Source organism: Macaca mulatta, chromosome 1 (assembly GCF_049350105.2).
Source record: "Macaca mulatta isolate MMU2019108-1 chromosome 1, T2T-MMU8v2.0, whole genome shotgun sequence".
NCBI lineage: Eukaryota > Metazoa > Chordata > Mammalia > Primates > Cercopithecidae > Macaca > Macaca mulatta.
In genome coordinates this window covers 111,244,060-111,271,767 of record NC_133406.1, presented here as the reverse complement: position 1 = coordinate 111,271,767, position 27,708 = coordinate 111,244,060, and the positions used below count along the sequence as shown (strand labels likewise).

General features: G+C 43.8%; 1 protein-coding gene and 1 long non-coding RNA gene across 41 annotated transcripts in view; both read left to right on the top strand.

Annotated features, from left to right (window-relative positions):
* DAP3 (death associated protein 3) overlaps window positions 1-27,708 on the top strand; it is a 192,457-nt gene that overhangs the window by 144,913 nt on the left and 19,836 nt on the right. For 14 of the 40 annotated variants that reach the window (XR_013397417.1, XR_013397380.1, XR_013397419.1 and 11 more), the window contains 2 exons: window positions 20,030-20,147; window positions 21,240-21,293. The exons of 1 other annotated variant lie outside the window; for it this stretch is intronic. Coding sequence is in view for 21 of the 39 variants with exons in the window: in XM_028828127.2 (XP_028683960.2) it covers window positions 21,249-21,293 (45 nt within the window). In the remaining 18 variants the exon portion in view is untranslated. Of the gene's footprint in view, window positions 1-19,435; window positions 19,532-20,004; window positions 20,148-20,501; window positions 20,595-21,239; window positions 21,294-27,708 lie in introns of all 40 variants that reach the window. 25 more of the 40 variants (XR_013397370.1, XR_013397362.1, XR_013397420.1 and 22 more) reach the window with 5 other exon arrangements.
* LOC144330982 (uncharacterized) lies at window positions 3,340-5,608 on the top strand. Its single transcript, XR_013397751.1, has 2 exons — window positions 3,340-3,657; window positions 4,964-5,608. It is a non-coding gene; the product is annotated as an uncharacterized LOC144330982 (long non-coding RNA).

Sequence of the window (27,708 nt, the reverse complement as noted above, 5' to 3'; positions counted from 1 at the left end):
GGTGGGAGGATTGCTTGAGATCAGGAGTTGAAGACCAGCCTGGGCAACATAGACCTCATCTCTATTAAAAAAAAACTAAAAAATTAGCTGGCCATCGTTGTGTATCCCTGTAGTCCAAAGTTGTCCAACCCATGGCCTGCACGTTGCATGCGGCCTGGGATGGCTTTGAATGAGGCCCAACACAAATTCATGACCTTTCTTAAAACATGAGATTTTTTTTTGGCAGTGTTTTTGCCGTTGTCGTTTTTAGCTCATCAGCTGTCGTTACTGTTAGTATGTTTTATATGTATGGCTTGAGACACTTCCTTTCTGACGTGGCCCAAGAAAGCCAAAACATTGGACACCCCTGTTGTAGTCCAAGCTTCTCAGGAGGCTGAAGGGAGAGGATCTCTTGAGCCCAGGAGTCCAAGACTGCAGTGACATATGATAGCACCACTGCACTCTAGCCTTGGGGACAAAAGGAGACCCTATCTCAAACAAAACAAAACAAAACAAAACAAACAGAAAACCTGAGAGCTTGGAGAAGTTAGCACTGTTGAAGTTTGTGATAATCAGTAAATTTCAGGACTCCTTTACTTTTATATCCCTAATGTTGTTCTAGGAATCCAGACCTGGGGAGGTAGATATTATTAAGACGAGAAAATACAGCATAAGGAATTCTGCTTTTTCTAGCTGAAATTATGAAAGCAATGAAAGTAGTCTTTGTGAACCAAACTTTTCCTATGGGACTTGAAATTTAGGACAATGTTTCTCAATCTCAACACTGTTGACATTTGGGGATGGATCATTCTTTGTTGTGGGGGACTCTCCGGTGCATTGTAGACTGTTTAGCAACATACCTGGGCTCTACTCACTCGATGCCAGTAGCATCCCCCCCCCCCCTTCAGTTGTGACAACCAAAATGCCTCCAACCATTCATTGTCAAATGTTGGGGAAGGGGACAAAATCCCCCTGGTAGAGAACTACTAATTTAGAGAAAGATTACTGATCGTGAAGAATCAGTCTGGGTTTAGTAGTAAAGAAAGTCATGGCAGACTAATACATCCTTCTTGTTAGAATTCCTAGAATGGTAGATCAAATTCCATTATTGGTATGTCCTCATTAAAGTTAGACATTTGATAATCTCTCACAGTGGCTTTTTGAAGAAATGTATACTGAATGTTTAATTGGTTGAATAACCATACCTAAAGGCTACATGTTAGTGAAACAGGCTGAAGTTCTGTTAACCACTGACATGCAGGCAGTGGTTGTCACTCTTGGCTGCACATTGGAATGAGCTGTGAAGCTTTAAAAATATTAACATCTGGGCAGGTATGATGGCTCACAACTGTAATCCGAGCATTTTGGGAGGCCAAGGCCAACGGATCACTTGAGGCCAGGAGTTCAAGACCAGCCTGGCCAACATGGTGAAACCCATTCTCTACTAAAAATACAAAAATTAGCTGGGCATGGGCTCGCCTGTAATCCCAGGTACTTGGGAGGCTGAGGCATGAGAATTGCTTGAACCAAGGGGCAGAGGTTGCCGTGAGCCAAGATTGCACTGCTGTACTCCAGCCTGGGCAACAGAGCGAGACTCCATCTCAAAAAAAAAAAAAAATTGATGTCAAGTTCCCACTACCAGAGACTGATTTAATTGGTCTGAGGCACAATCTGTATATCAGAATTTTTAAACTGTGCCGAGGGGGGCTGGGCACCGTGGCTGAAGCCTATAATCCTAGCACCTTGAGAGGCCAAGGTGGGTGGATCGCTTGAGCCCAGGAGTTTGAGACCAGCCTGGGCGACATAGTGAGATCCTAACTCTATATAAAAGATACAAAAATCAGCTGGGTGTGGTGGCACGCACCTGTAATGGCAGCACTTTGGGAGGCCAAGGTGGATGAATCACTTGAGCTCAGGAGTTCATGACCAGCCTGGATCACATATGAAACCACATCTCTACAAAAAAAAAAAAAGTATATAAACTATGTACTCAAGTATATAAACTATACTCAAGTTATTCTAACATGCAGCTGTGGTTGAGAGCCACTGATCTAGTCTATGCTAGGTAACCCTATCCTGTTAAATAGTTTTATCAATGACTTGAATTAGATTAATGAGGATATATTTTTCAAATTTATGCCTTTTACAAAATTTTTAAAGGGTAGGTAATGTCGGTGATAGATATAAAGACAGAAGAAGATCTCCAGATGTGGAATCTTCTACTGGATCCTGTAACAGAAAGAAGACATTAGGCTGGGTGCAGTGGCTTACGCCTGTAATCTCAGCACTTCGGGAGGCAGAGGAGGGTGGATTGCTTGAGTCCAGGAGTTCAAGACCAGCCTGGGCAACACGGTGAAACCCCGTCTCTACAAAAAGACACAATAATTAGATAGGTGTGGTGGTACACGCTTGTAGTCTGAGCTACTTGGGAGGCTGAAGTAGGAGGATCAAGGCAGAGGTTGCAGTGAGCCGAGATCACGCCATCACACTACAGCCTACGTAACAGAGTGAGACCCTGTCTCAAACAAAGAAATAAGACATTAGCAGAAACGCTGAGGAAATCCAAATAAAGTCTGCAATTTAGTAAATAGTATTGTACTAGCTTTAATTTCTTAATTTTGAAAATTGTACTATAGTCATATGTATATAACATTAAAGAAAGTTTAATGAGAATTATAAGAAAGTACTTTGTACTGCCTTTGCAACTCTTCTGTAAATTTACACTTTTTTTGTTTGTTTGCTTTGAGATAGGCTCTCACCGCCAAGACTGGAAGGCAGTAGTGCAGTCCCGGTTCACTGCAACCTCAAGCTCCTTGGCTCGAGGTATCCTCCCACCTCAGCCACGAGCAGCTAGGACTGCAGGCACATGCCACCACATCCAGCTAATTTTTTTTTTTTTTTTTTTTTTTTTTTTTTTGAGACGGAGTCTGGCTCTGTCGCCCAGGCTGGAGTGCAGTGGCCGGATCTCAGCTCACTGCAAGCTCCGCCTCCCGGGTTTATGCCATTCTCCTGCCTCAGCCTCCCGAGTAGCTGGGACTACAGGCGCCGCCACCTCGCCCGGCTAGTTTTTTTGTATTTTTAGTAGAGACGGGGTTTCACCATGTTAGCCAGGATGGTCTCGATCTCCTGACCTTGTGATCCGCCCGTTTCGGCCTCCCAAAGTGCTGGGATTACAGGCTTGAGCCACCGCGCCCGGCCATTTTTTTTTTTTTTTCTGAAGTCTCAGTCTGTCGCCCAGGCTGGAGTGCAGTGGCGCGATCTGGGCTCACTGCAAGCTCCGCCTCCTGGGTTCACGCCATTCTCCTGCCTCAGCCTCCTGAGTAGCTGGGACTGCAGGTGCCAGCCACCACGCCCGGCTAATTTTTTGTATTTTTAGTAGGGACAGGATTTTACCGTGTTAGCCAGGATGGTCTCGATCTCCTGACCTTGTGATCTGACCGCCTCAGCCTCCCAAAGTGCTAGGATTACAGGGGTGAGCCACTGCACCTGCCGTTTTTTTGTTTTGTTTTTTGTTTTTATACTGAGTCTTGCTCTGTCATCCAGGCTGGAGTGCAATGGCACAGTCTCAGCTCACTGCAACCTCTGTCTCCTGGGTTCCAGCGATTCTCATGCCTCTGCTCCCGAGTAGTTAGGATCACAGGCGCCAGCCACCACACCCGACTAATTTTTGTATTTTTAGTAAAGATGAGATTTCACCATGTTGGCCAGGCTGGTCTTGAACTCCTGACCGCAAGTGATCTGCTTGCCTCAGCCTCCCAAAGTGTTGGGATTACAGGCGTGAGCCACCATGCCTGGCCAATTTTTTTGATTATTAGTAGAGAAGAGATCTTCCTATGTTGCCCAAGCTGGTCTTGAACTCCTGGTTTCCCAAAGTGCTGGGATTACAGGTCTAAGCCACCATGCCCAGCCTCCACTATCTAACTTCAGAACATTTTTATCACCCCCAAAAGAATCCTATCAGTAAGTTGCTTTCCATTTCTCCCTCCCATTGCCTCTCACAACCACTAAATCAGTTACATAATTAATAAGCAAATTATGGACATTTCATGTAATTGAAATCATACTATATGTGGTCTTTTGCAACTGTCTTCTTTTACTTTGTTTTCAAGGTCTATCCAGATTGTGTCATGCAATCAGAACTTGTTTCGTATTGCCAAATAATATTCCATTATATGGCTATACCACGTTATGTTTATTCGCCAATTGATGGACATGTGAGATATTTCCACTTTTTGGCTCTTATGAATAATACTGCTATGAACATTTGTGTACAAGTTTTGTATACACTTGTCTTTATTTCTCTTTTATACCTGAGAGTGGAACTGCAGGTTCATATGGTAACTCCATGTTTTACCTTTTGAGGAACTGCCAGACTTTTCCAAAGTGGCCTCACCGCTTAAAAAATCGCGCTGGGCGCGGTGGCTCAAGCCTGTAATCCCAGCACTTTGGGAGGCCAAGACGGGCGGATCACGAGGTCAGGAGATCGAGACCATCCTGGCTAACACGGTGAAACCCCATCTCTACTAAAAAATACAAAAAAAAAAAACTAGCCGGGCGAGGTGGCGGGCGCCTGTAGTCCCAGCTACTCAGGAGGCTGAGGCAGGAGAATGGCGTAAACCCGGGAGGCGGAGCTTGCAGTGAGCTGAGATCCGGCCACTGTACTCCAGCCTGGGCGACAGAGCGAGACTCCGTCTCAAAAAAAAAAAAAAAAATTCGCAACAGCAACATGTAAGAATCCTAGTTTTGGCCGGGCGCGGTGGCTCACGCCTGTAATCCCAGCACTTTGGGAGGCCGAGGTGGGCGGATCACAAGGTCAGGAGATCGAGACCATCCTGGCTAACACGGTGAAACCCCATCTCTACTAAAAATACAAAAAAAAACCGATTAGCTGGGGGTGGTGGTGCACGTCTGTAGTCCCAGCTACACGGAGGCTGAGGCAGGAGAATGGCGTGAACCCGGGAGGCGGAGCTTGCAGTGAGCCAAGATTGCGCCACTGCACTCCAGCCTGGGCGACAAAGCGAGACTCTGTCTCAAAAAAAAAAATCCTAGTTTTTCCAGATTCTGTCCAGCACATGTTATTATCAGTTCTTTTGGTTTTCGTCATTCTAGTGGGTGTGAAGTGTTATCTTATTGAGGTTTTTATTTGCATTTTCTTAATTTTGGGGGACCAGCCTCAACACTACCCGTAGGGTATCCAGAGTCCAGTGGCAAAAAAGGAATGAGAACAGACAGGTTAAGAGTTCATAAAGGTGGGAGCCAGGGGGCCAGTTGCAAAACGGAGGCAGCAAAAGGCCCAGAGTTCTGGTCTCCACACTATTTATTGAGTACAGTCACTTAGATCTAAGAAGAAGATGTTCAGGGCAAAACAGTCAAAGGGAGGCTGTAAGTCACACACTTAATCTGTAGCAGTGGCAGTTTAAGTGAATCTCCTTTGTGCTCAAACAGCATATCTTTAGTTAGCTGGTGGGAACTGATACACAAATTGAAAAGTGATACACAGTTTGAAGTCTCTCACCTTTTCCCTCAAGATAATATTTTTCTTCCAAAACCCGAATATGAGATTGGGCCATGATTAACTTCCATAATTTGGGATGTTCAGGGCCTATTATTGGATTAAGCATTTTTGGATGTAGGCCAGCTGTACCAAAATCGGTCGAAATTATGGGAAACTGGGCACGTTTTTCAGTGTAAGCAGTGTCATCTCTTTGATAGTATAGTTCCTTTTTTAGTCCTGTCTTGCATCTATCATTCTGATTGGTACAATTAACTGCACAGGTCCCCTTAGGGGACCAATCAATGACGATTCCATAGGAATTATTTTGCGGTACCACAGCGTGATCAGAGATGCAATGCTGGTGGGAGTAGTAGCTCACGCCTGTAATCCCAGCACTTTGGGAGGCCGAGGCCAGTGGATCACCTGAGGTCGGGAGTTCGAGACCAGTCTGGCCAACATAGAGAAACCCTGTCTCTATTAAATATACAAAAATTAGCAGGATGTGGTGGCGCATGCCTGTAATCCCAGCTACTTGGGAGGCTGAGGCAGGAGAATCCCTTGAATTCTGGGGGTCAGAGGTTGCAGTGAGCTGAGATTGTGCCATTGCACTCCAGCCTGGGCAACAAGAGTGAAACTCCGTCTCAAAAAAAAAGAAAAAAAAAAAGAGATGCAGTCCTTTCAAATCAATATTTCTAAATCCTTTGACCATTGTTGAGGTTATTGACACCTCTCTTTTCTGGGCTTAAACTGTTACAATTGAACTGAACTCTGAATGATCCGGGCTCCATCTAGAAAAGAAATGATAGGATACTGGTGTTTGATTATGACCTGGAATTTTAACTAGCCACTGTTGTCCGTAGCCTTTTAGGCAACCGATAGCCGGCCCTATGCAAAGCAGGGGAACTGATAACCCATGGACACATTTATTTATTTATTTATTTATTTATTTATTTATTTATTTTGAGACGGAGTCTTGCTCTGTCGCCCAGGCTGGAGTGCAGTGGCGCGATCTTGGCTCACTGCAAGCTCCGCCTCCCGGGTTCACGCCATTCTCCTGCCTCAGCCTCCCGAGTAGCTGGGACTACAGGCGCCCGCCACCTCGCCCGGCTAGTTTTTTTTTTTGTATTTTTTAGTAGAGACGGGGTTTCACCCTGTTAGCCAGGATGGTCTCGATCTCTTGACCTCGTGATCCGCCCATCTTGGCCTCCCAAAGTGCTGGGATTACAGGCTTGAGCCACCGCACCCAGCCTGATGGACCCATTTATTAACATTCCTTCCTCCTCTGGGTGAGAGGGCCCATGAGTATCTGTAGGCTCAGGCATCCAAACACTATTATTAATATAAGCCTCAACCGGGGGTTCCAACCATGTAACAGGCCTAATTAATGGCGGAAATGGGATGTATGCCCAATAGGTATAATTTTGGTCTGCTGTAGCCACAGGGAGACTTACTGCCATAGTAATTACCGCAATCATAGCTACCGTCAGGTTACTTGAGGTTAGTGGTTTTTGTTGTGTTTTCAGGTTTTCTTCTGCAAGGTGGGTCAGCCACTTGATCTGTCCCCAAGTTGGTGGGCTTGCTTGACAGGTTTTGTTGGTCTTCATCTGGTCGGCTGAAATGTTCATTCGAGCCATCAAGCATGCTAGGGGGTAGAGATCTTGGTTCCAAAACCCTTTTCTCTTCTTTGGAATTTTGCTCATCATAGAATTTAAGATATCTTGTAGCCAAACTGGAAACTGGTTTTCTTCTGGAGAAATACAAGCAAACCCTCTTCCCCATGTTATAACTCTCCTTCTTTCCCAGGTTTTTGTTTTAAAGTCCTTACACCACACAGGTTTTCTTTCATGAACATTTACCTTCTGTCCTGTTACATGCTGTTCAGCTGCTGTAGTAACCTGATTCCGGGAGATGTTAAAAAAATTTAAGGAGGCCGGGCGCGGTGGCTCAAGCCTGTAATCCCAGCACTTTGGGAGGCCGAGACGGGCAGATCACGAGGTCAGGAGATCAAGACCATCCTGGCTAACAGGGTGAAACTCCGTCTCTACTAAAAAAATACAAAAAAAATAGCCCGGCGAGGTGGCGGGCGCCTGTAGTCCCAGCTACTCGGGAGGCTGAGGCGGGAGAATGGCGCAAACCCAGGAGGCGGAGCTTGCAGTGAGCTGAGATCTGGCCACTGCACTCCAGCCTGGGCGACAGCGCGAGACTCCCTCTCAAAAAAAAAAAAAAAAAAAAAAATTTTAAGGTAATGAGCCAACTGTAATTGCATATGAGGGGTGGAATATTCCATATCTCCCCCTATTTTCTATTTATGTAATTGCATTTTTAAGGTTCAATTGGCTCGCTCAACAATCGCTTGCCTTTGAGAATTACAGGGGATAACCGTACTGTGTTCAATGCTCCATTGTTTTAAAAATGTTTGGAAAGATCTACTACAGTAGCCTGGTCCATTGGCTGTTTTTAATTTTTGTGGAATTCCCATGACAGTAAAACAGGAAAGCAAGGGTCTTTTTATATGTGTTGTTGTCTTGCTGGTTTGACAAGTAGCCCGTATAAAATGAGAATATGTATCTATAGTCACATGGACATAAGAAAGTGTGCCAAATGCAGGAATGTGGGTGATGTCCATTTGCCAGATCATGTTAGGTGCCAACCCTCGAGGGTTAACACCATTTCCTTGATGCGCTAGTTTTAGTACCTGGCACTGAGGACAATGTTGTACAATGTCCTTGGCCTGTTTCCACATAATTTAATACTTGTTTTTAAGTCCTGCTGCATTAAGGTGTGTTAATGAGTGGAAAGTTTGGGCATTAGTAAGTATGGGGGAAACCAATAAGTCAGCTTGCTCATTAGCCTCAGTCAAGGGTCCTGGAAGATTGGTATGTGCTCGGATATGGCTTATATAGAAAGAAAAATCCCTAGCATGCACAGCTGTTTATAAAGAGTTGAACAATTGATAAAGCTGTTTATCAATAATATATTTAATTAAGACAATTTCAATATGCCGAGTAGCTTATACAGCATAAGCTGAATCTGAAACAGTATTAACTAGCTGATTAAAATCTTCTAATACTGCAATCATTGCCTGTAATTTAGCTCTTTGGGCTGAGGAAAAATTAGTGTGAATAACTTTATCACAAGGTCCCATATATGCCACTTTCCCAGTACTGGAGCCATCAGTAAAAACAATCATGGCTCCTTCCAAAGAGGCATCATGAGTAATTTTTGGAAGAACCTATGTAGTTAAATTTAAGGACTGTAAAATTTTATTTTTAGGATGATGATTATCAATACATTCAATAAAGTCTACTAAATCAACTTGCCATGTAACTGAGTTAATAAATGCTTGTTTAACCTGATTTTTATTTTTTGGAACTATAATCTTATTGGGCTCAGTGCCACAAAGTTTAACAATTTGCATACGAGCCTGTCCAATTAAAATTGTCATCTGACCTACATATACTGTAAGTGTTTTCATGGTATTATGTGGCAAAAAAGACCATTCAACCAAATCATTATTTTGAACAATAACCCCCATTGGGGCGTGTGAAGTAGGGAACACAATGAATTGAAAAGGCAAGACTGAGTCAATCCTACTGACCTGGGCTTGCTGAACTTTTTTTCAGTTACTCTTAACTCATTCATGGCCATGGGTATTAATTCTCTTTTACTGTGTAAGTTGGAATCTCCCCTCAATATTGAGAAAATATTAGACATAGCATAAGTAGAAATTCCTAAGGTGGGCTGAATCCAATGATTATCTCCTAACAATTTTTGAAAATGATTTAAGGTTTTTAAAGAATCTTTTCTGATTTGAACCTTTTGAGGCTTAATGGCTCTATCTTGTACTTGCATCCCCAAATATTGAAAAGGAAGTGTTGTTTGAATTTTGTTAGGTGCTATAAGCAATCCAGCATTTGTAATTGCCTTTTGCAAAGATGAATAACGTTGAATAAGTTGGTCTCTATTTTTCTGTTGCACATAGTATGTCATTCATGTAATGAATGATGTAACAATCTAGAAATTAATCTCCAACAAGCTGGATAGCTTTGCCTACAAAAGTTTGACAAACTGTGGGACTGTTTAATATACCTTGGGATAAAACCTTCCAATGATATCTGGCTGCAGGTTCTTTGTTATTAATGGCAGGAATAGTAAAGGCAAATTTTTCAAAATCTGTCTCTGCTAAAGGAATTGTAAAGAAGCAGTCTTTTAAATTTATAATAACAAGCAGCCAGTCTTTAGGGAGCATGGTGGGGGATGGGAGTCCTGGTTGTAAAGCTTCCATCGGTTGAATTAGTGTTGACCTCCCGCAAGTCAGTCAGCCTGTGCCATCTACCATACATTTTTTTAAAATCACAAATACTGGGGAATTCCAAGGAGAGAAAGTGGGTGAAATATATCCTTTTTCTAGTAGTTTTTTAACTATTTCATGGAGCACCCCCAAGTTTTCCTGAGGGAGCCGTCACTGTTCAACCCAAACAGGATACTTCAGGGCGAGCCTGAATTGCTCCTTCACCATAGTGAACTGTGGGTTGGGCAGTAATGGGCGCGGCGAGCCGAGTTTCAGGCTCCCTCCCCCTGCACTCACTCGGCTGAGGAGGAGGTGGCCATTCCAGACATTTCTCTGAAGGAGCTGTGGGCTGAACAATTTTCTGCATAGGTTTAGGGAGACTGGGGGTATTGGCAGAAATCACCTCTGGTATCGGGGGAACCAGCTCCCGATATTTCAACGTAGGTTCTTTTCTATTTTCCGTAAATGTCGGCTGGTCTGAGAAATAAAGAGAAAGAGTACAAAAGAGATAAATTCTACAACTGGGTCTCTGGGTGACATCACATTTTGGCAGGTCCTGTGATGCCCCTGAGCCACAAAACCAAGTTTTTATTATGGATTTCAAAGGGGGAGGGTTGTACGAATAGGGAGTGGGTCACAGAGATGACATGCTTCAAAGACAATAAAATATCACAAGGGCAGAGAGGCAGAGCAAGATCATAAGGCCAGGGCAAAACTAGAATTACTGATGAAGGTCCATGTCCTGCAACAGGAAACAGGGTTCGAGAGCAGACAACCAGTCTGACTAGAATTAGCCAGGGTGGAATTTCCTAATCCTAGCAAGCCTGAGGGCACTGCAGGAGACCCGGGCATATTTCATCCCTTATCTACAACTGCGTAAGACAGACACTCACAGAGTGGCCATTTTACAGACCTCTCCCTGGGAATGCATTTGTTTTCCCAGGGTTATTCCTTGCTGAGGAAAGAATTCAGCGATATTTCTCCTATTCGCTTTCTGAAAGAAGAGAAGTATGACTCTGTTCTGCCCGGCGCCTCAGGCAGTCAGACTTTATGGTTATCTCCATTGTTCCCTGAAAATTGCTTTTATCCTGTTCTTTTCAAGGTGCCCAGATTTCATATTGTTCAAACACACATGCTTTACAAACAATTTGTGCAGGTAACACAATCAACACAGGGTCCTGAGGCAACATACATCCTCAGCTTAGGAAGATGACGGGATTAAGAGATTAAAGACAGGCATAGGAAATTAAGAGTATTGATTGGGGAAGTCATAAATGTCCATGAAATCTTCACAGTTTATGTTCAGAGATTGCAGTAAAGATAGGCATAAGGAATTATAAAAGTATTAATTTGGGGAACTAACAAATGTCCATGAAATCTTCACAATTTATGTTCTTCGCCATGGCTTCAGCCGGTCCCTCTGTTCGGGGTCCCGGACTTCCAGCAACACTCTGGACTCTCCCTTTTTGTTAGTACTTGGCAGAGGCGGTTCAGAGGCCTGATCATTAAACTCCTGCCTCTCCTTCTCTGACTCAGCCTCATCATCTATCTGAAAAGGCTCCAGTGCTGCACGCACCAATGACCAAACTGACCAAGCAGGCAAAGGAATTTCCTTTCCCTTTCTATGTGCTCTTTTAAGGTCCTTTCCAACTCTCTCCCAATCTTTCAATTCCAAAGTTCTCTGTTCCAGGAACTAAGGGCAAAGTTGTTCCACAGCATAAAACAAATCCATAAGATTTTTCGTATCAACTTTTACCCCACCATGCTTCAAGATCTGCCATAGCAAGCTCAAATGCATGGCGTACTTACTTTCAGTTTGTCCCATTTGTGTCCCTAGCTTTCTCGGAGTGCCACGCTTACCTGCAGAGCTTAAAACCTTTTCGTCCTGGCGAGTCCTTTGTCTGTCGATCCTCCATTTCACACGCTCGAGTGTTCCTTCACTGGATTCTTTCGGGCCCCACATTGGGCGCCATAATGTTGGGGACCAGCCTCAACACCATCCATAGGGTATCCGAAGTCCGGTGGCAACAAAGGAATAAGAAGAGACAGGTTAAGGGTTCATAAAGGTGGGATCCAGGAAGCCAGTCACAAAATGGAGGCTGCAAAAGGCCCAGAGTTCTGGTCTTCACACTATTTACTGAGTACAGTCACTTAGATCTAAGAAGCAGATGTTCAGAGCAAAACAGTGAAAGGGAGGCAGTACGTCATACACGTAATCTGTAGCAGTGGCAGTTTAAGTGAATCTCCTTTGTACTCAAACAACATATCTTTAGTTAGCTGGTGGGAGTGGGCTTAACTAGGAGCCTGCATATCTGGCCACATTCCAGTGCTTCAAAGGAGCATCCTTCTTCTTGAGCACAGTGTTTGTAGATAGGAGAGCAGGATGCGCTCAGAGCATGGGAACATAATAGTGATAAGAAGAACTTCCTCCTCAGAGGCCTCTTGTGGCTTTCCACAACTTATTGTCCCGTATTTTTATAGCCAGTTTATGCAGGCACCCCATAAGCCTTTTTCCCAACACTTAATGACTAGTAATGTTGAACTTCTTTTCATGTGCTTATTGGCCATTTGTATAACTACTCTGGAGAAATGCCTATTCAAATATTTTTCCTTTTTATTTTTTTAATTTGAGGCAGGGTCTTACTCTGTTACCTGGGCTGGAGTGCAGCAGTGTGATCACAACTCACTGCAGCCTGAAGCTCCCAGTTCCAGGTGATCCTCCCACCTCAGCCTCCCAAGTAGCTAGGACCACAGGCTCACACCACCACACCTGGCTAATTTTTTAAATTTTTGGTAGAGGACAGGGTCTCATTATGTTGCCCAGGCTGGTCTCAAACTCCTGGGCTTAAGCAGTTCTCCCATCTCAGCCTCCCAAAGTGTGAGAATTACAGGTATGAGCAACTGCACCTGACCCTTTTGCCTATTTTTTAAATTGAGTTGCTTCTTTTTTTTTTTTCTTTTTTTTGAGACAGAGTCTCACTCTGTTGCCAGGCTGGAGTGCAGTGGCATGATCTTGGCTCACTGCAGCCTCCACCTTCTGGGTTGAAGTGATTCTCCTACCTCAGCCTCCCCACTAGCTGGGACTATAGGCGTGCACCACCATGCCCAGTTAATTTTTGTATTTTTAGTAGAGACAGGGTTTCACCATGTTGGCCAGGATGGTCTCAATCTCTTGACCTCATGATCTGCCCACCTTGGCCTCCCAAAGTGCTGGGATTACAGGCATGAGCCACTGCACCTGGCCTTGAGTTGACTTTTTATTGTTAAGTTGTAAGACTTCTTTATATATTATGGATATAAGTTAAGTTTTGTGTGATTTGCAAATATTTTCTCCCATTCTGTGGGCTGTCTTTCACTTATTTTTTGGTATCCTTTGAAGTACAAGTGTCTGATTTGGATAAAATTCAGTTCTCCATTTTTAGTTTTTTTGCTTGTGCTTTTGATGTTATGGTTAAGAAACCATTGCATAACACATTATAATGAAGATTTACTTTCTTCTGTAGAAAATTAGAAAACTTGGGCCGGGCCCAGTGGCTCACGCCTGTAATCCCAGCACTTTGGGAAGCCAAGGCAGGTGGTTCACGAGGTCAGGAGATTGAGACCATCCTGGCTAACGGGGAAACCCCGTCTCTACTAAAAAAAATACAAAAAGTTAGCCAGGCGTGGTGGTGGGTGCCTGTAGTCCCAGCTACTCGGGAGGCTAAGGCAGGAGAATGGCATGAACCCAGGAGGCAGAGGTTGCAGTGAGCTGATGAGCCAAGATCACGCCACTGCACTCCAGCCTGGGCGACAGAGTGAAACTCTGGCTCAAAAAAAAAAAAAAAAAAAAAAATTCAAAAACTTGCCCCTGCAAGTTTTGTACCTGGAGCTTTTATGAGTAGGTCTATGATCTATTTTGAGTTCATTTGTGTATATAATGTAAGGTAGGGGTCCATTTTCATTCTTTTGTGGGTAAATTTCAGGTCGTCCCAACAGCATTTGTTGAAGACCCTATTCTTTCCTCATTGAATTGTCTTGGCATCCATGTTGAAAATCAGTTGACCAGGCAGGGCGTGGTGGCTCATGCCTGTAATGCCAGTACTTTGGGAGGCCAAGGCTGGTGGATCATGAGGTCAGGAGTTGAAGACCAGCCTGGCCAAGGTGGTGAAACTATGTCTTTACTAAAAATACAAAAAATTAGCCAGGTGTGATGGTGGGCACCTGTAATCCCAGCTACTCAGGAGGCTGAGGCAGAGAATTGCTTGAATCCAAGAGGCAGAGGTTGCAGTGAGCTGAGATGGCGCCACTGCACTTCAGCCTGGGTGACAGAACAAGACTCCGTTTCAAAAAAAAAAAAAAATCAGTTGACCATGATGTAAATGTATGCCAATACCACACTATCTTGATTACTGTAGCTTTGTAGTAAGTTTTGGAATTAGGATGTATGAGGCCTCCAAATTTGTTCTTTTTCAAGAATACCTGGTCTATTCTAGGTCTATTGCATTTCCATATGAATTTTGAGGTTAGCCTGTATATTAGTCCATTTTCATGCTGCTGATAAAGACATACCCAAGACTGGATAATTTATTAAGAAAAAGAGGTGTAATGGACTCACAATTCCATGTGGCTGGGGAGGTCTTACAATCATGACAGAAGGCAACAAGGAGCAAGTCACATCTTACATGGTGGCAGGCAACAGAGCATGAGAGCCAAGCGAAAGGGGAAACACCTTATTAAATCATCAGATCTGAGATGTATTCACTGTCACATGAACAGTATGGGGAAACCACCTCCATGATTCAATTATCTACCATGGGGTCCCTCCCACAACACATGGAAATTATGGGAGTTACAATTGAAGATGAGATTTGGGTGGGGACATAGCCAAACCAAATCAGCTTGTCAAGTTTTTTCTTAAGACAGGGTCTTGCTTTGTCACCCAGACTAGAGTGCAGTGCATGATCTTGGCTCACTGCAACCTCTGCCTCCTGGGTTCAAGCAATACTCCTGCCTCAGCATCCCGAGTATCTGGGACTACAGGTGCCCGCCACCACACCTGGCTAATTTTTTGTATTTTTAGTAGAGATGGGGTTTCACTGTGTTAGCCAGGATGGTCTCGATCTTCTGACCTCATGATCCACCTGACTTGGCCTCCCAGAGGCATGAGCCACTGTGCCCTACCTAGACTTTTTTTTTTAACTTGAAAACTAGTGAGGGCCAGGCATAGTGACTCACGCTTGCAATCCCAGCACTTTGTGAGGCCAGGGCAGGAAGATCACTTGAGGCCAGGAGTTAGAGACCAGCCCAAGCAACATAGCCAGACCCCATCTCTATAAAAATAAAAAATTAGCCACCAGGTGGTTGCACGTGCCTGTAGTCCCAGTTACTTAGGAGGCTGAGGAAGGAGGATTACTTGAGCCTAGGAGTTAGAGGCTGCAGTGAGCCGAGATTGCGCCACTGCACTCCAGCTTAGGCAACAGACTGAGACCCGAACTCAAAAAATAATAAAGTAGTGAGGAAATACTGAAGAATTTAAAGCAAGGCTTCAGTGGAGAAAATGTTTAAGACTGGATGCTGGTAGATCATTTATTTTAGTTTGGGTTCAAGATGATAGTGTCCTAGAATGAAAGCTGATTACACATTCTGACCATCATTTCTCATAGTGTCTATAATATAGGCAAAATAATAGCTCCAGTGTCCACAGGCACACCTGTGGAAAGAAGTGCATCTGGACCATGTCACACACTCCTTCCTCTCCAGTATCCAGCCTGCTTCGTAGTCCACAGCTCTTCCAGTAGTGGTTGTGCTGGGGAGCATTGAGAGGATCTGGGGAGCACAGTGGGGCAGGTCAAATACTATTGGAGTGACATTGCACTCTAGAAAAGGAGCCCTGAAATCCCACAAGTAAAAAGGCAGGCAGGCCAGTAGAGACCAACCATCCCAGTCTTATTCACCACTGTAGACTATATAGTGTGGGCATGTGGAATCATGTCATATACTTCTTGAATGACTGAGTTTAGGAGTGCTTTGGCATCTCCATTAAATAGTATGGCTGGGCATGGTGGCTCACACTTGTAATCCCAATACTTTGGGAGGCCGAGGCAGGAGGATCACTTAAGGTCAAGGGTTCGAGAACAGCCTAGCCAACATGACGAAACCCTGTATCTACTAAAAATACAAAAATTAGCTGGCGTGGTAGTGGGCGCCTGTAGTCCCAGGTACTTGGGAGGCTGAGGCAGGAGAATTGCTTGAACTCGGGAAGTGGATGTTGCAGTGAGCCGAGATCATGCCCCTGTGCTCCAGCCTGGGCGACAGAGCGAGATTCCATCTCAGAGATAAACAAATCCAGTATATTTAAGGCCAAGTGCGATGGCTCATACCTGTAATCCCAGCACTTTGAGAGGCTGAGGTGGGAGGATCACTTGTGTCCAGGAGTTCAAGACCATGCCTGGCAACATAGTGAGACCCTGTCTCTACAAAATAAAAAAGCCAGGCACAGTGGCACGTGCCTGTAATCCCAGCTACTTGGGAGGCTGAGGTGGGAAGATCGCTTAAGCAGGGGAGTTCGAGGCTGCAGTGAGCTGTGATTGTGCCACTGTACTCCAACCTGGATGACAGAGCAAGACCCTGTCTCAAGAAAAATAACAAATGTGATAGAGTTGAAGCAGAGCATGGTGGCTCACGCCTGTAATCCCAGCACTTTGGGATGCTGAGGCAGGAGGATCACTTGAGCCCAGGAGTTCAAGACCATCCTGGGCACCATAGCAAGGGTTATGTCTACCAAAAAAAAATAATTTTTTTTAATATGCCAGGCAATGACACCTATATTCCCAGCTACTTGAAAGGCTGAGGAAGGAGGATCACTTGAACCCAAGAGTTCGAGGCTACAGTGTGCTGTGATCTTACCACTGCACTCCATCCTGGGCAACCAAGTGAGACCCTGTCTCAAAAAAAAAAAAAAAAAAAAAAGAAAAGAAAGAAAAAACTGAAAGGAAATAAAATTAAAGGAATTTGTGTGATTCTCTTTTTATTTATTTTTTAAATTTTATTTATTTATTTATTTGTTTTTTAGAGATGGAGTCTTGCTCTGTCGCCTAGGCTGGAGTGCAGTGGTGCAATCTCAGCTCACTACAACCTCTGCCTCCCGGGTTCAAGCGATTCTCCCGCCTCAGCCTCCTGAGTAGCTGGGACTAAAGGCATGCACCACCTTGCCAGGCTAATTTTTTGTATTTTAGTAGAGATGGGGTTTTACCATATGGTCCAGGCTGGTCTTGAACTCCTGAGCTCAGGTAGTCCATCCACCTCAGCCTCCCAAAGTACTAGGATCACAGGTATGAACCACCGCACCTGGCCTCTTTTCATGTATTTATCTATTTATTTAGACCAGATCTGACTGTATCATGCAGGCTGGAGTACAGTGGCATGATCATAGCTCCCTGTAGCCTTTAACTCCTGGCCTCACGTGATCCTTTTGCCTCAGCCTCCTAAGTAGCTACGACTAGTCCTGCACCACCATGGCCAACTAATTAATTTTTTTCTTTTTTTTGTGGAATTGGTGGTCTTACTGTTACCCAAGCTGGTCTCAAACTCCTGGGCTCAAGCAGTCTTCTCACCCCAGCCTCCCAGAGGGCTGATATTACAGGCATGAGTCACCATGCCCAGCCTATGTGATTCTCTTGACTGTACTATAAATTCCTTGACTATAAGATCAGGGACTGTAATAGTTTGTTCACCATTGTATTCACAGAGCCTGACACACAGTAGGTGCTCAGTAACTGTTGGGTTAATTGGTTGTAACTCTATGGTTTTTTATTATTGTTGCTTTAAAGATTTGGGTTGTAAAAGGTGTGTCAGGGTGCGGTGGCTCACGCCTGTAATCCCAACACTTTGGGAGGCCGAAGTGGGAGGATCACCTGAGGTCAAGGAGTTCAAGACCAGCCTGGCCAACATGGTGAAACCCCGTTTCTACTAAAAATACAAAAATTAGCTGGACATGGTGGTGTGTGCCTGTAGTCCCAGCTACTCAGGAGGCTGAGGCAGGAGAATTGCTTGAACCCAGGAGGCAAGGTTCCAGTGAACCAAGATCACACCACTGCACTCCAGCTTGGGTGACAAAACAAGACTTCATCTCAAAAAATAAAAAATAAAATAAAGAAAGGTGAAAATGATAGCCAAGGTGTCAGGTGTGGTAGCTCATGCCTGTAATCCCAGCACTTTGAGAGGCCGAGGCAGGTGGATCACCTGAGGTCAGGAGTTCGAGACCAGCCTGGCCAACATGGTGAAACACTGTCTCTACTGAAAAATATAAAAATTAACTGGGCGTGGTAGCTGGCATCTCTAACTCCAGTTACTCAGGAGGCTGAGACAGGAGAATCGCTTTAACCCGGGAGGTGGAGGTTGCAGTGAGCCGGGATCATGCCGTTGCACTCCAGCCTGGGCAACAAGAGCAAAACCCCATCTCAAAACAACCAAAACAAAACAAACAAACAAAAAAAGATAGCCAAAATGAACTAATTAATTACATAGATGTTTAATTCAGTTATTCTATAACTACTGGATTTTGAGAGTTACATTTAAGTATTTTAAACCTCTTAGCTCCAAAAGATTTGGGCTTTTAAATTAAATATTTCCTGTATACAAAAGAATGAATATAATACACATGATATGAAAATTATTAATAAATTCTCATGTATCTATTATCCAGTGTTAGTAATAGTTTATTATCAGTTTCCTTATGTGCCCTGCCCCAATCTTTTTCCCTTTTCTTTCTCCCCAGAAGTAACCATTATTCTAAATGTTGTTTTTATCATTCTCTTGCCTTTTTGTTTCAGTTTTCCTATTTATATCCGCCAAATAATTAAAGAAGCTTTTTGGTTTTGAATTTTGTATGTTATGTCATGCCAAATAGTGTTCACTCAGTATTCATTTTTGAGATCCATATTGATGCATGCAATGGTAATTTTTTCATTTAATTGCTTTCTAATATTCCATTTTATGACTGTCTCTATGTACTGTTCTACTAAGGGACATTTGGTTTTTCTACAGTTTTTTTACAATTCATACTCTGCTAGTATGAACCTCCATATATCTATTTCCCAGTGTACATGTAGAAATGTTTTTGTTTTTGTTTTGAGACAGAGTTTCACTCTTGCTGCCCAGGCTGGAGTGCAATGGCATGATCTCGGCTCACTGCAACCTCCACCTCCTGGGTTCAAGCGATTCTCCTGCCTCAGCCTCCTGAGTAACTGGGATTACAGGCATATACCACCACGTCCAGCTAATTTTTTGTATTTTTAGTAGAGACAGGGTTTCACCATGTTTGCCAGGCTGGTCTCAAACTCCTACCCTCACTCAGGTGATCCACCCGCCTTGGCCTCCCGAAGTGCTGGGATTACAGGCATGAGCCACCATGCCTGGCCGTAGAAGTGTTTTTCTAGAGTAAGTACCAAGGAGTAGAATAGCTGGGTCATGGGCTTGTGTATTTTATTTTATTTATTAATTAATTTATTTTTTGAGATGGAGTCTTGCTCTGTCACCCAGGCTGGAGTGCAGTGGTCCATTCTCAGTTCACTGCAACCTCTGCCTCCCGGGTTCAAGCGATTCTCCTGTCTCAGCCTCCTGAGTAGCTGGTATTACAGGCGCACGCTGCCCCCGACCCCGACTAATTTTTTTTTTGTTTGTTTGTATTTTAGTAGAGATGGGGTTTCACTGTCTTGCCAAGACTGGTCTCAAACTCCTGACCTCAGGTGATCCGCCCGCCTCAGCTGCCCAAAGTGCTGAGATTACAGGTGTGAGCCACTGCGCCCGGCCGGCTTTTGCAGCATTTACCCCCACTTTCATTTTTTTTTTTTTTGAGACAGAGTTTCACTCTTTTTGCCCAGTCTGGAGTGCAATGGCGCGATCTCGGCTCACTGCAACCTCTGTCTCCCAGGTTCAAGTGATCCTCCTGCCTCTGCCTCCTGAGTGGCTGGGATTATGGGTGCGTACCACCACGCCCAGCTAATTTTTTGTATTTTTAGTAGGGATTGGGTTTCACCATGTTGGCCAGGCTGGTCCTGAACTCATGATCTCAGGTGATCCACCTGCCATGGCCTCCCAAAGTACTGGGATTACAGTCACGAGCAACCTCGCCTGGCCTGGTTTGTGCATTTTCAACTTTGCAAAGATACTTGTATTTATACTTTCATTGACATGTATGAAAGTTTAATACAATGTAATGTTTCACAGCCTATTTAACATTTGCTATTGTCTGACTTTTTAGGTTTTTTTCTTTTTTTTTGAGACAGATTCTTACTCTGTCGCCTGGGCTAGAGTACAGTGGTGTGATATCAGCTCACTGCAACCTCTACCTCTTGGATGCAAGCAATCCTCCTGCCTTAGCCTCCAGAGTAGCTGGGACTACAGGTGCGTATCACCACTCCTGACTAATTTTTTTTTTTATTTTGAGACAGAGTCTTGCTCTGTCTCCCAGGCTAGAGTGCAGTGGCGTGATCTCAGCTCACTGCAAGCTCCGCCTTCCAGGTTCATGCTATTCTCCTGCCTTAGCCTCCCAAGTACCTGGGACTACGGGCGCCCGCCACCACGCCTGACTAATTTTTCTGTATTTTTAGTAGAGATAGCGTTTCCCCATGTTAGCCGGGACCATCTCAATCTCCTGACCTCGTGATCCGCCCACCTTGGCCTCCCAAAGTGCTGGGATTACAGGCGTGAGCCACTGCACCTGGCCTCCAACTCATTTTTTAAAATATGTTTTGGTAGAGACGAAGTTTTACCATGTTGGCCAGGCTGGTCTTGAACTCCTGACCTCAAGTGATCTGCCCACCTTGACCTCCCAAAGTGCTGGGATTACAGGTATGAGCTATTACACCTGGCCTATTTTCTTTTCTTTTCTTTTTTTTTTGAGGTGGTCTCTGTCATCCATGCTGGAATGCAGTGCATCTCAGCTCACTGTGACCTTCACCTCCTAAGCTCAAGTGATCCTCCTGCCTCAGCCTCCCGAGGAGCTGGGACCACAGACATGCACTACCATGCCCTATTAATTTTTATATTTTTTGTAAAGATAGGGTCTCACTCTGTTGCCAAGGCCAGTCTTGAACTCCTGGGCTCAAGCAATCCACCCACCTCAGCCCCGCAAAGTGTTCCTCCAAAAGTGTTGGGATTGTAGGTGTGAGCCACTGTGTCCTGCCTGACTTTTTAATTTTCCCAGTATGATGATTGTGAATGGTATCTGGTTTTCATCATTTTAATTAGCATTTCCCTGATTTGTAATGAGGTTCAAAAATCTTTTCATGGGTTCACTAGCCTTTTGTGTTTTCTTTTCTGTGAAATACCAGTTTATGTCTTTTGCTCATTTTTCTTTATGAAGCCGTAGGCATTCTTTATCTATTCTAGATATGAATATAGATTATTAATCCCTATTAATCTATTGTCAGTTTTCCATGTTGCAAATAGCTTTTCCCATTTGTGGTTTACCTTTTCATTTTTTTTTGTTTTAAGAGTGCAAGGATGATGCTGAAAGGAATAACAAAGCTTATCTCTAGGATCCATAAGGTGAGTCCTGACTGACCTGAACACTGTGCATATTGCCTTTAGGTTCCTGGGTTCTTATTTTTAGATGGATTCATTGTATCTAGAGTGAAATGCTCTGGAAAACTTCATATGTAACAGGTTTCAGTAGAATAATTGTGCTTGAGAATTTACCATGGGATAGGAGAATTAATATTTTTCCAGAAAACATAAGTAAGTTCGACTGTAATTATCTTTATCGACTTTATTTCTCTAGCCAACTAGAGAATGGTTATCATCCCTTAATGAAGTATTTAAAAGAAAAACAAGTTGCCAATTTACAACTTTAGCATCTAGATTAGAATAAAAAATAAAATTGTACATGAAAAAGACCATTCTGCTGATTTGCTTCATTTTTTCACCAAATAGTTGTTCAGTACTTTGTTTTTTTTTTTTGTTTTTTTTTTTGTTTTTTTGAGACGGAGTCTCACTGTGTCACCCAGGCTGGAGTGTGCAGTAGTGCAATCTCAGCTCACTGTAACCTCCACCTCCCGGGTTCAAGCATTTCTTCTGCCTCAGCCTCCCGAGTAGCTGGGACTACAGGTGCGTGCCACCATGCCCAGCTAATTTTTGTGTTTTTAGCAGAAACCGTGTTTCATTGTATTAGCCGGCCTGGTCTCAAACGCCTGACTTCGTGATCTGCCCACCTCGGCCTCCCAAAGTGCTGGGATTACAGGCATGAGCCACTGTGCCCAGCCTTCAGTACCTTCTATATGGCAGGTACTCAGAATTCTAAGATGCTTCATTTCACTAATAATAGTTATTATTTGTTGGGTATTATTATGTGCCAGGTAATACACTAAGTGCTTCAGTTTTTTAATCCTCATGATCAACCCATGAACGAGATAATATCCTTGTTTCACAGATGTAGAAACTAAAGATGAGATTAGCTAGGTAACTTACCTGAGGAAATAGTCTGTGAGGCTGCAAAGCCCACACGAGGTGCCAGGTCTGTTTGACATCAAAGCCTGTGGCCTAACCACTGTGCTCTATTGCATTTTATGGTCCATGTTCTCCAGAAGCTTATAGTCCAGTAGAATCATGAATAAATGACTATTTCAGCGCGGTGCTCTGACAGCACCAAAGAGGAGCACCTGAGGTGGGTTAGTCGAGTCAGTAGGAGATCCTGATAAGGCTCAGAACTGAGCCAGAAAGACTTGGTCATTTTCAGCTGATTATTTAATTACAGATTAGATTTCCTAGAAGAGGAGCCCTTCCTCCGGTATGGCTCTCCCTGCATGTGCCCCCTTCCCTCAGGCCTATATATGAATACATGAAATAACCCATTATTATAAAATGAAATGAAAGCAAGGATCAGCAGAGGATGGATTCTGGACTCAACTGATCATATTACAAGGCTAAAATAAATTTCCTTTATCGGCTGGGCCCGGTGGCTCATGCCTGTAATCCCAGCACTTTGGGAGGCCGAGGTGGGCAGATCACCCGAGGTCGGGAGTTTGAGACCAGCCTGGCCAACATAGTGAAACCCTGTCTCTCCTAAAAATACAAAAATTAGCTGCGTGTGGTGAGAGAAAGTTTTGGGTTTTTTTTTTTAGTTTGGTTCAGGGTGACTGTATTAGTCAGGGTTCTCTACAGGGACAGCACTAATAGGATAGAAGTATATATGAAGGAGAGTTTGTTAAGGAGTGTTGAGTCACACCATCTGGCGAGGTCCCACAGTAGGCCATGAGCAAGCTGAGGAGCAAGTAAGCCAGTCCAAGTCCCAAAATTTCAAAAGTAGGGAAGCTGACAGTGCAGCCTTTAGTCTGTGACTAAAGGCCTGAGAGCCCCTGGCAAATCACTGTTGTAAGTCCAAGAGTCCAAAAGCTGAAGAACTTCAGAGTCCAGTGTTCGAGGGCAGGAAGCATCTAGCCCAGGAGAAAGATGAAGGCTGGAAGACTCAGCAAGTCAGCACCTTCTTCTGCCTGCTTTATTCTAGCTGCCCTGGCAGGTAATTAGTTGGTGAAACATTGAGGGTGGGTCTGCCTCTCCCAGTCCACTGACTCAAATGTGAATCTCCTTTGGCAACACCCTCACAGACACATGCAGGAACAATACTTTACAGCCTTTAATCCAATCAAGTTGACACTTAATATTAACCGTCACAGTGACCTTCTAGATTGGCCCACAAATGCTCTTTCAGAAACTGCAGGATGTTCATTCTGGAACTGTACAGAGGCAGTTGTACACATGGTTGTTTTCTCTGGAAACAACAGTCTACTTGAGTGACATATAAAACTTAAAGAACTAAAGATTCCATTTGGCTGTAGGCCAGGAATGGTGGCTGACACTTGTAATGCCAGCACTTTGGGAGGCTGAGGCAGGTAGATCACCTGAGGTCGGGAGTTCGAGACCAGCCTGACCAACATGGAGAAACCCCATCACTACTAAAAATACAAAATTAGCCAGGTATGGTGGCACATGTCTGTAGTCCCAGCTACTCAGGAGGCTGAGACAGGAGAATCGCTTGAACCCGGGAGACAGAGGTTGCAGTGAGCCAAGATCACACCATTGCACTCCAGCCTGAGCAACAAGAGCAAAACTCCATCTCAAAAAAAAAAAAAAAAGATTCCATTTTGCTAGCTTTTAATTTGCTTCAAAAATTACCTGTAGTTTCAGCTACTTGAGAGGCTGAAGCAGGATGATCATGTGGGCCCAGGATTTGAGACTGGCCTGGGCAATATAGCAAGACTACACCCTATGTCCAAAAAAAAGTATAACAAAAATGTCATCACATTACTGTAGAAATAGCACCACCTTGTGGCCCTTGAATAGTTTGTTTTCCACTTTGCTTTGTAAAGAGACATGGTGCTTTCTCTCCAGTAGATAAAATTGAGTAGCATTTAAGTAGTACTAGGGTATATTATTCAGATTGCAGTGCTGAAGTAACAAGCCTTGTATTCTCAGTGGCCCAACACAAAGGGTATTGTTTGTGTTGTGTGCATGTGTTTTGCTTTGTTTTTCTGTTCCTATCTTTCTAAAAGGCTTTGCAAGCAAGATTGAAGTCTGGATGGAGGGACAAAAGTTTACCTTCTTGGGATACATCTCAACATGTAGCTTTTAAGATGGGGAGGGAGAGATAATTTATACCTCACACTTAATTGGCTCTGACTAGAAAGGACGCAATGACACAAGTTATTTCCATTCATAGGTCTTTAGCCAAAGGAATCACATGACCTCTCCCGTTTCTTCAAGGAAGGCTGAGAAATGTAGAGAACGATTTGGATATTTGGATATTTCCCAAGCATTGCTCCTTCTGCTGTAATTTACAGTCATACATTCTCAGACAGAGCTGGAGCAACTCTAGTACTTGACAGTTACTTTATATTAAAATCTACAAGTAATGGTTCAGAGGTTTCTGTGTATACTTCACTGAGTTTCCTATAGAGCATTTACTTTACTTCGTGGATGCTCTACGTACTCTCTCATTGCATGTTTTCAGTTTCAGATTCTTTATTCCAGGGCAAAGGGCTAAGTACTTTGTAGTGTGTTAAGTACTCAGAGAGGGAGATACAAAAATGAATAAAATCTAACCCCTTCTCTTCTAAGCGTGTAGCCTAGGAGACAAACATGTATAACATAACATGATACAATTTTTTTTTAAATAGAGACAAACTTGGATGTGAATTCCAGTTCACCGCCTAAAACTTTGTGACCTTAATCAAATTTACTCAGCTTCCCTGAACCTTGTCTTCCCCATCATAACAAAGGGTTGATAATATTCTGCCTATCTTCTAGGATTTCTAGGTTTAAAACTAGTACATATATAATACTGTATTGCCTGACATCTAATAGATACTCAGTTAACAGTAGGCAGGAGTACAACTCAAGGCAATGTAATAAAATTGCCGTGCAATACAAAGAGTGCTATTAGCAGAAAGGAAAGAGAATTACTTTTGACTGGAGGTGTCTGGCAAATTTTCACTGAGGATGTGACATTTGAGTTGAGGTTTGATGAATGGGAGGATTTAAATGGGGAGAGGGAAGTTGAAGTAGAATGAGCAGAAGTATAGAGGCATAAAAGTGACTTGTTTTAGCATGGTCATATGGTTATAAATGAAATTACAAAGGTAGGCTGAAGTCATCACAGTGGTCTAGATTGTTATGCTAAGGAATTTGAGACTTATTTTGACATCATTCTGGAACCTTCTAAGCTTTTTAAAATTTTTTTATTGTTGGGGTCTCACTGCTGCCCTGGCTGATGTGGAACTCCTGCCCTCAAACAGTCTTTCCACTTTAGCTCCCAAGTAGCTGGGACTACAGGAGTGGACCACCACACCTGGCTCCATCCAAGCTTTTAGATTAGTCGAAGGTTAAGCCTATTTTTGGGAAGATGAAGGACTATGAAAGAGGAAAAAATCAAAGATTTAGAGATAAAGATACAAGTTAAAATGTTATGTGTTGGCCGGGAGTGGTGGCTTACGCCCATAATCCCAGCACTTTGGAAGGCTAAGGTGGGCAGATCACCTGAGGTCAGGAGTTCCAGACCAGGGTGACTAACATGGTGAAACCCAGTCTCCACTAAAAATACAAAAATTAGCCAGGCGTGGTGGCGCGTGCCTGTAATCCCAGCTAGTGAGGCAGGAGAACCACTTGAACCTGGGGGCAGAGGTTGTAATGAGCGGAGATCATGCCATTGCACCCCCGCCTGGGCGACAAGAGTGAGACTCTCTCAAAAAAAAAAAAAAAAAAAGTGATGTGTACAATACTCTCTCTCAACCTGTGCAGTGGGAATGTTAGACACAGAATTTATGTATGGAGTTTAGGATCATGTCATAAAATGGGTGTAAGTGTGAGGAGGGATGGTACAGAGATAACTTATATTTTCTGCACTCAAAAAACTGCTTGGTAGGCTGGGCATGGTGGCTCACGCCTGTAATCCCAGCACTTTGGGAGGCCGAGGCAGGAGGATCACTTGAGCGCAGGAGTTGGAGAGCAGCCTGGGCAACATAGCAAGACCCTGTCTTCCAAAAATTAAAAAAATTAAAAATTAGCTGGGCATGGTGGCATGCGCCTGTAGTCCCAGCTACTTGGGAGCCTGAGATGCGAGCATGGCTTGGGCCTGGGAGTTTGAGACTACAGTGTGCCGTGATTGTGCCACTGTACTCCAGCCTGGGTGACAGAGCAAGACCCTGTCTTTAAAAAAAGAGGGTGAGAGGCCGGGCGCGGTGGCTCAAGCCTGTAATCCCAGCACTTTGGGAGGCCGAGACGGGCGGATCACGAGGTCAGGAGATCGAGACCATCCTGGCTAACACGGTGAAACCCCGTCTCTACTAAAAATACAAAAAACTAGCCGGGCGAGGTGGCGGGCGCCTGTAGTCCCAGCTACTCAGGAGGCTGAGGCCGGAGAATGGCGTGAACCCGGGAGGCGGAGCTTGCAGTGAGCTGAGATCCGGCCACTGCACTCCAGCCTGGGCGGCAGAGCAAGACTCCGCCTCAAAAAAAAAAAAAAAAAAAAAAAAGAGGGTGAGAAGCTGCTTGGTGAGACTATAAAATACAGACAGCTTTCATATGATAACCTATTTATTAAGCAACTCCCTTATTACACTATCCATTATATTTCTGTTCTCTTGCTTCTCCTGGCTGCATTCCCTAATCTTTTCCTCATAACACATCTTTTCACTTTCTACATAAGGCTTGTTATCCTTAAGCTCAGTTTTGGAGTTTTTCACTTACCATTTTGTTAAATTTGTCTCCTGAAATCCCCCCTCTTCCCCTCTCTGTTGGTTCAGAGGTTTCAGTGTACAGTTCACTGAGTTACCTATAGAGCAGTTTGCTTTCACTTAGCTATGTATCTGACATACTCCCTTATTACATGTCTCTAATGAAAGATTCTTTATTCCAGGGCACAATTAGCAGGAAAATTGTTACAGGGCATGTAATTATAGCTGTCACATAGTGAGGAGCATTGCACTGATCCCCTGATAACTGAGGTGACTGACAGAGAATGAGAATTACACAGTTTTGGCAACCATTCATCACTGGGCAAGTGCATTAAAAGAGCTTTCCTGCTTCAAGTTTGCTAATGGTTATGCTGTGTATGCTCCTGAATAATCTCTGACAGAATTGTTTGTTTCCATATAGGACAGACCCCTGATAAGGCAATACATAGACTGGAACAGATATAGAATATGAACAATGTCATTGGACTTAGTGAATTTTAAATAATAACAGGGATCTTTTTTACATAGAAGAAAAATGTATGTTAGTGACATCCCTGTTGCAGACATGGCTCACCTTCTCAGTGTTATAGCGAGCATAAAAAGTTTGTTTGGCCAGGTGTGGTGACTCAAGCCTGTAATCCCAGCATTTTGGGAGGCAGAGGCAGGCAGATCACCTGAGTTCAGGAGTTCAAGATCAGTCTGGCCAACATGGTGAAATCTTGTTTCTACTAAAAATA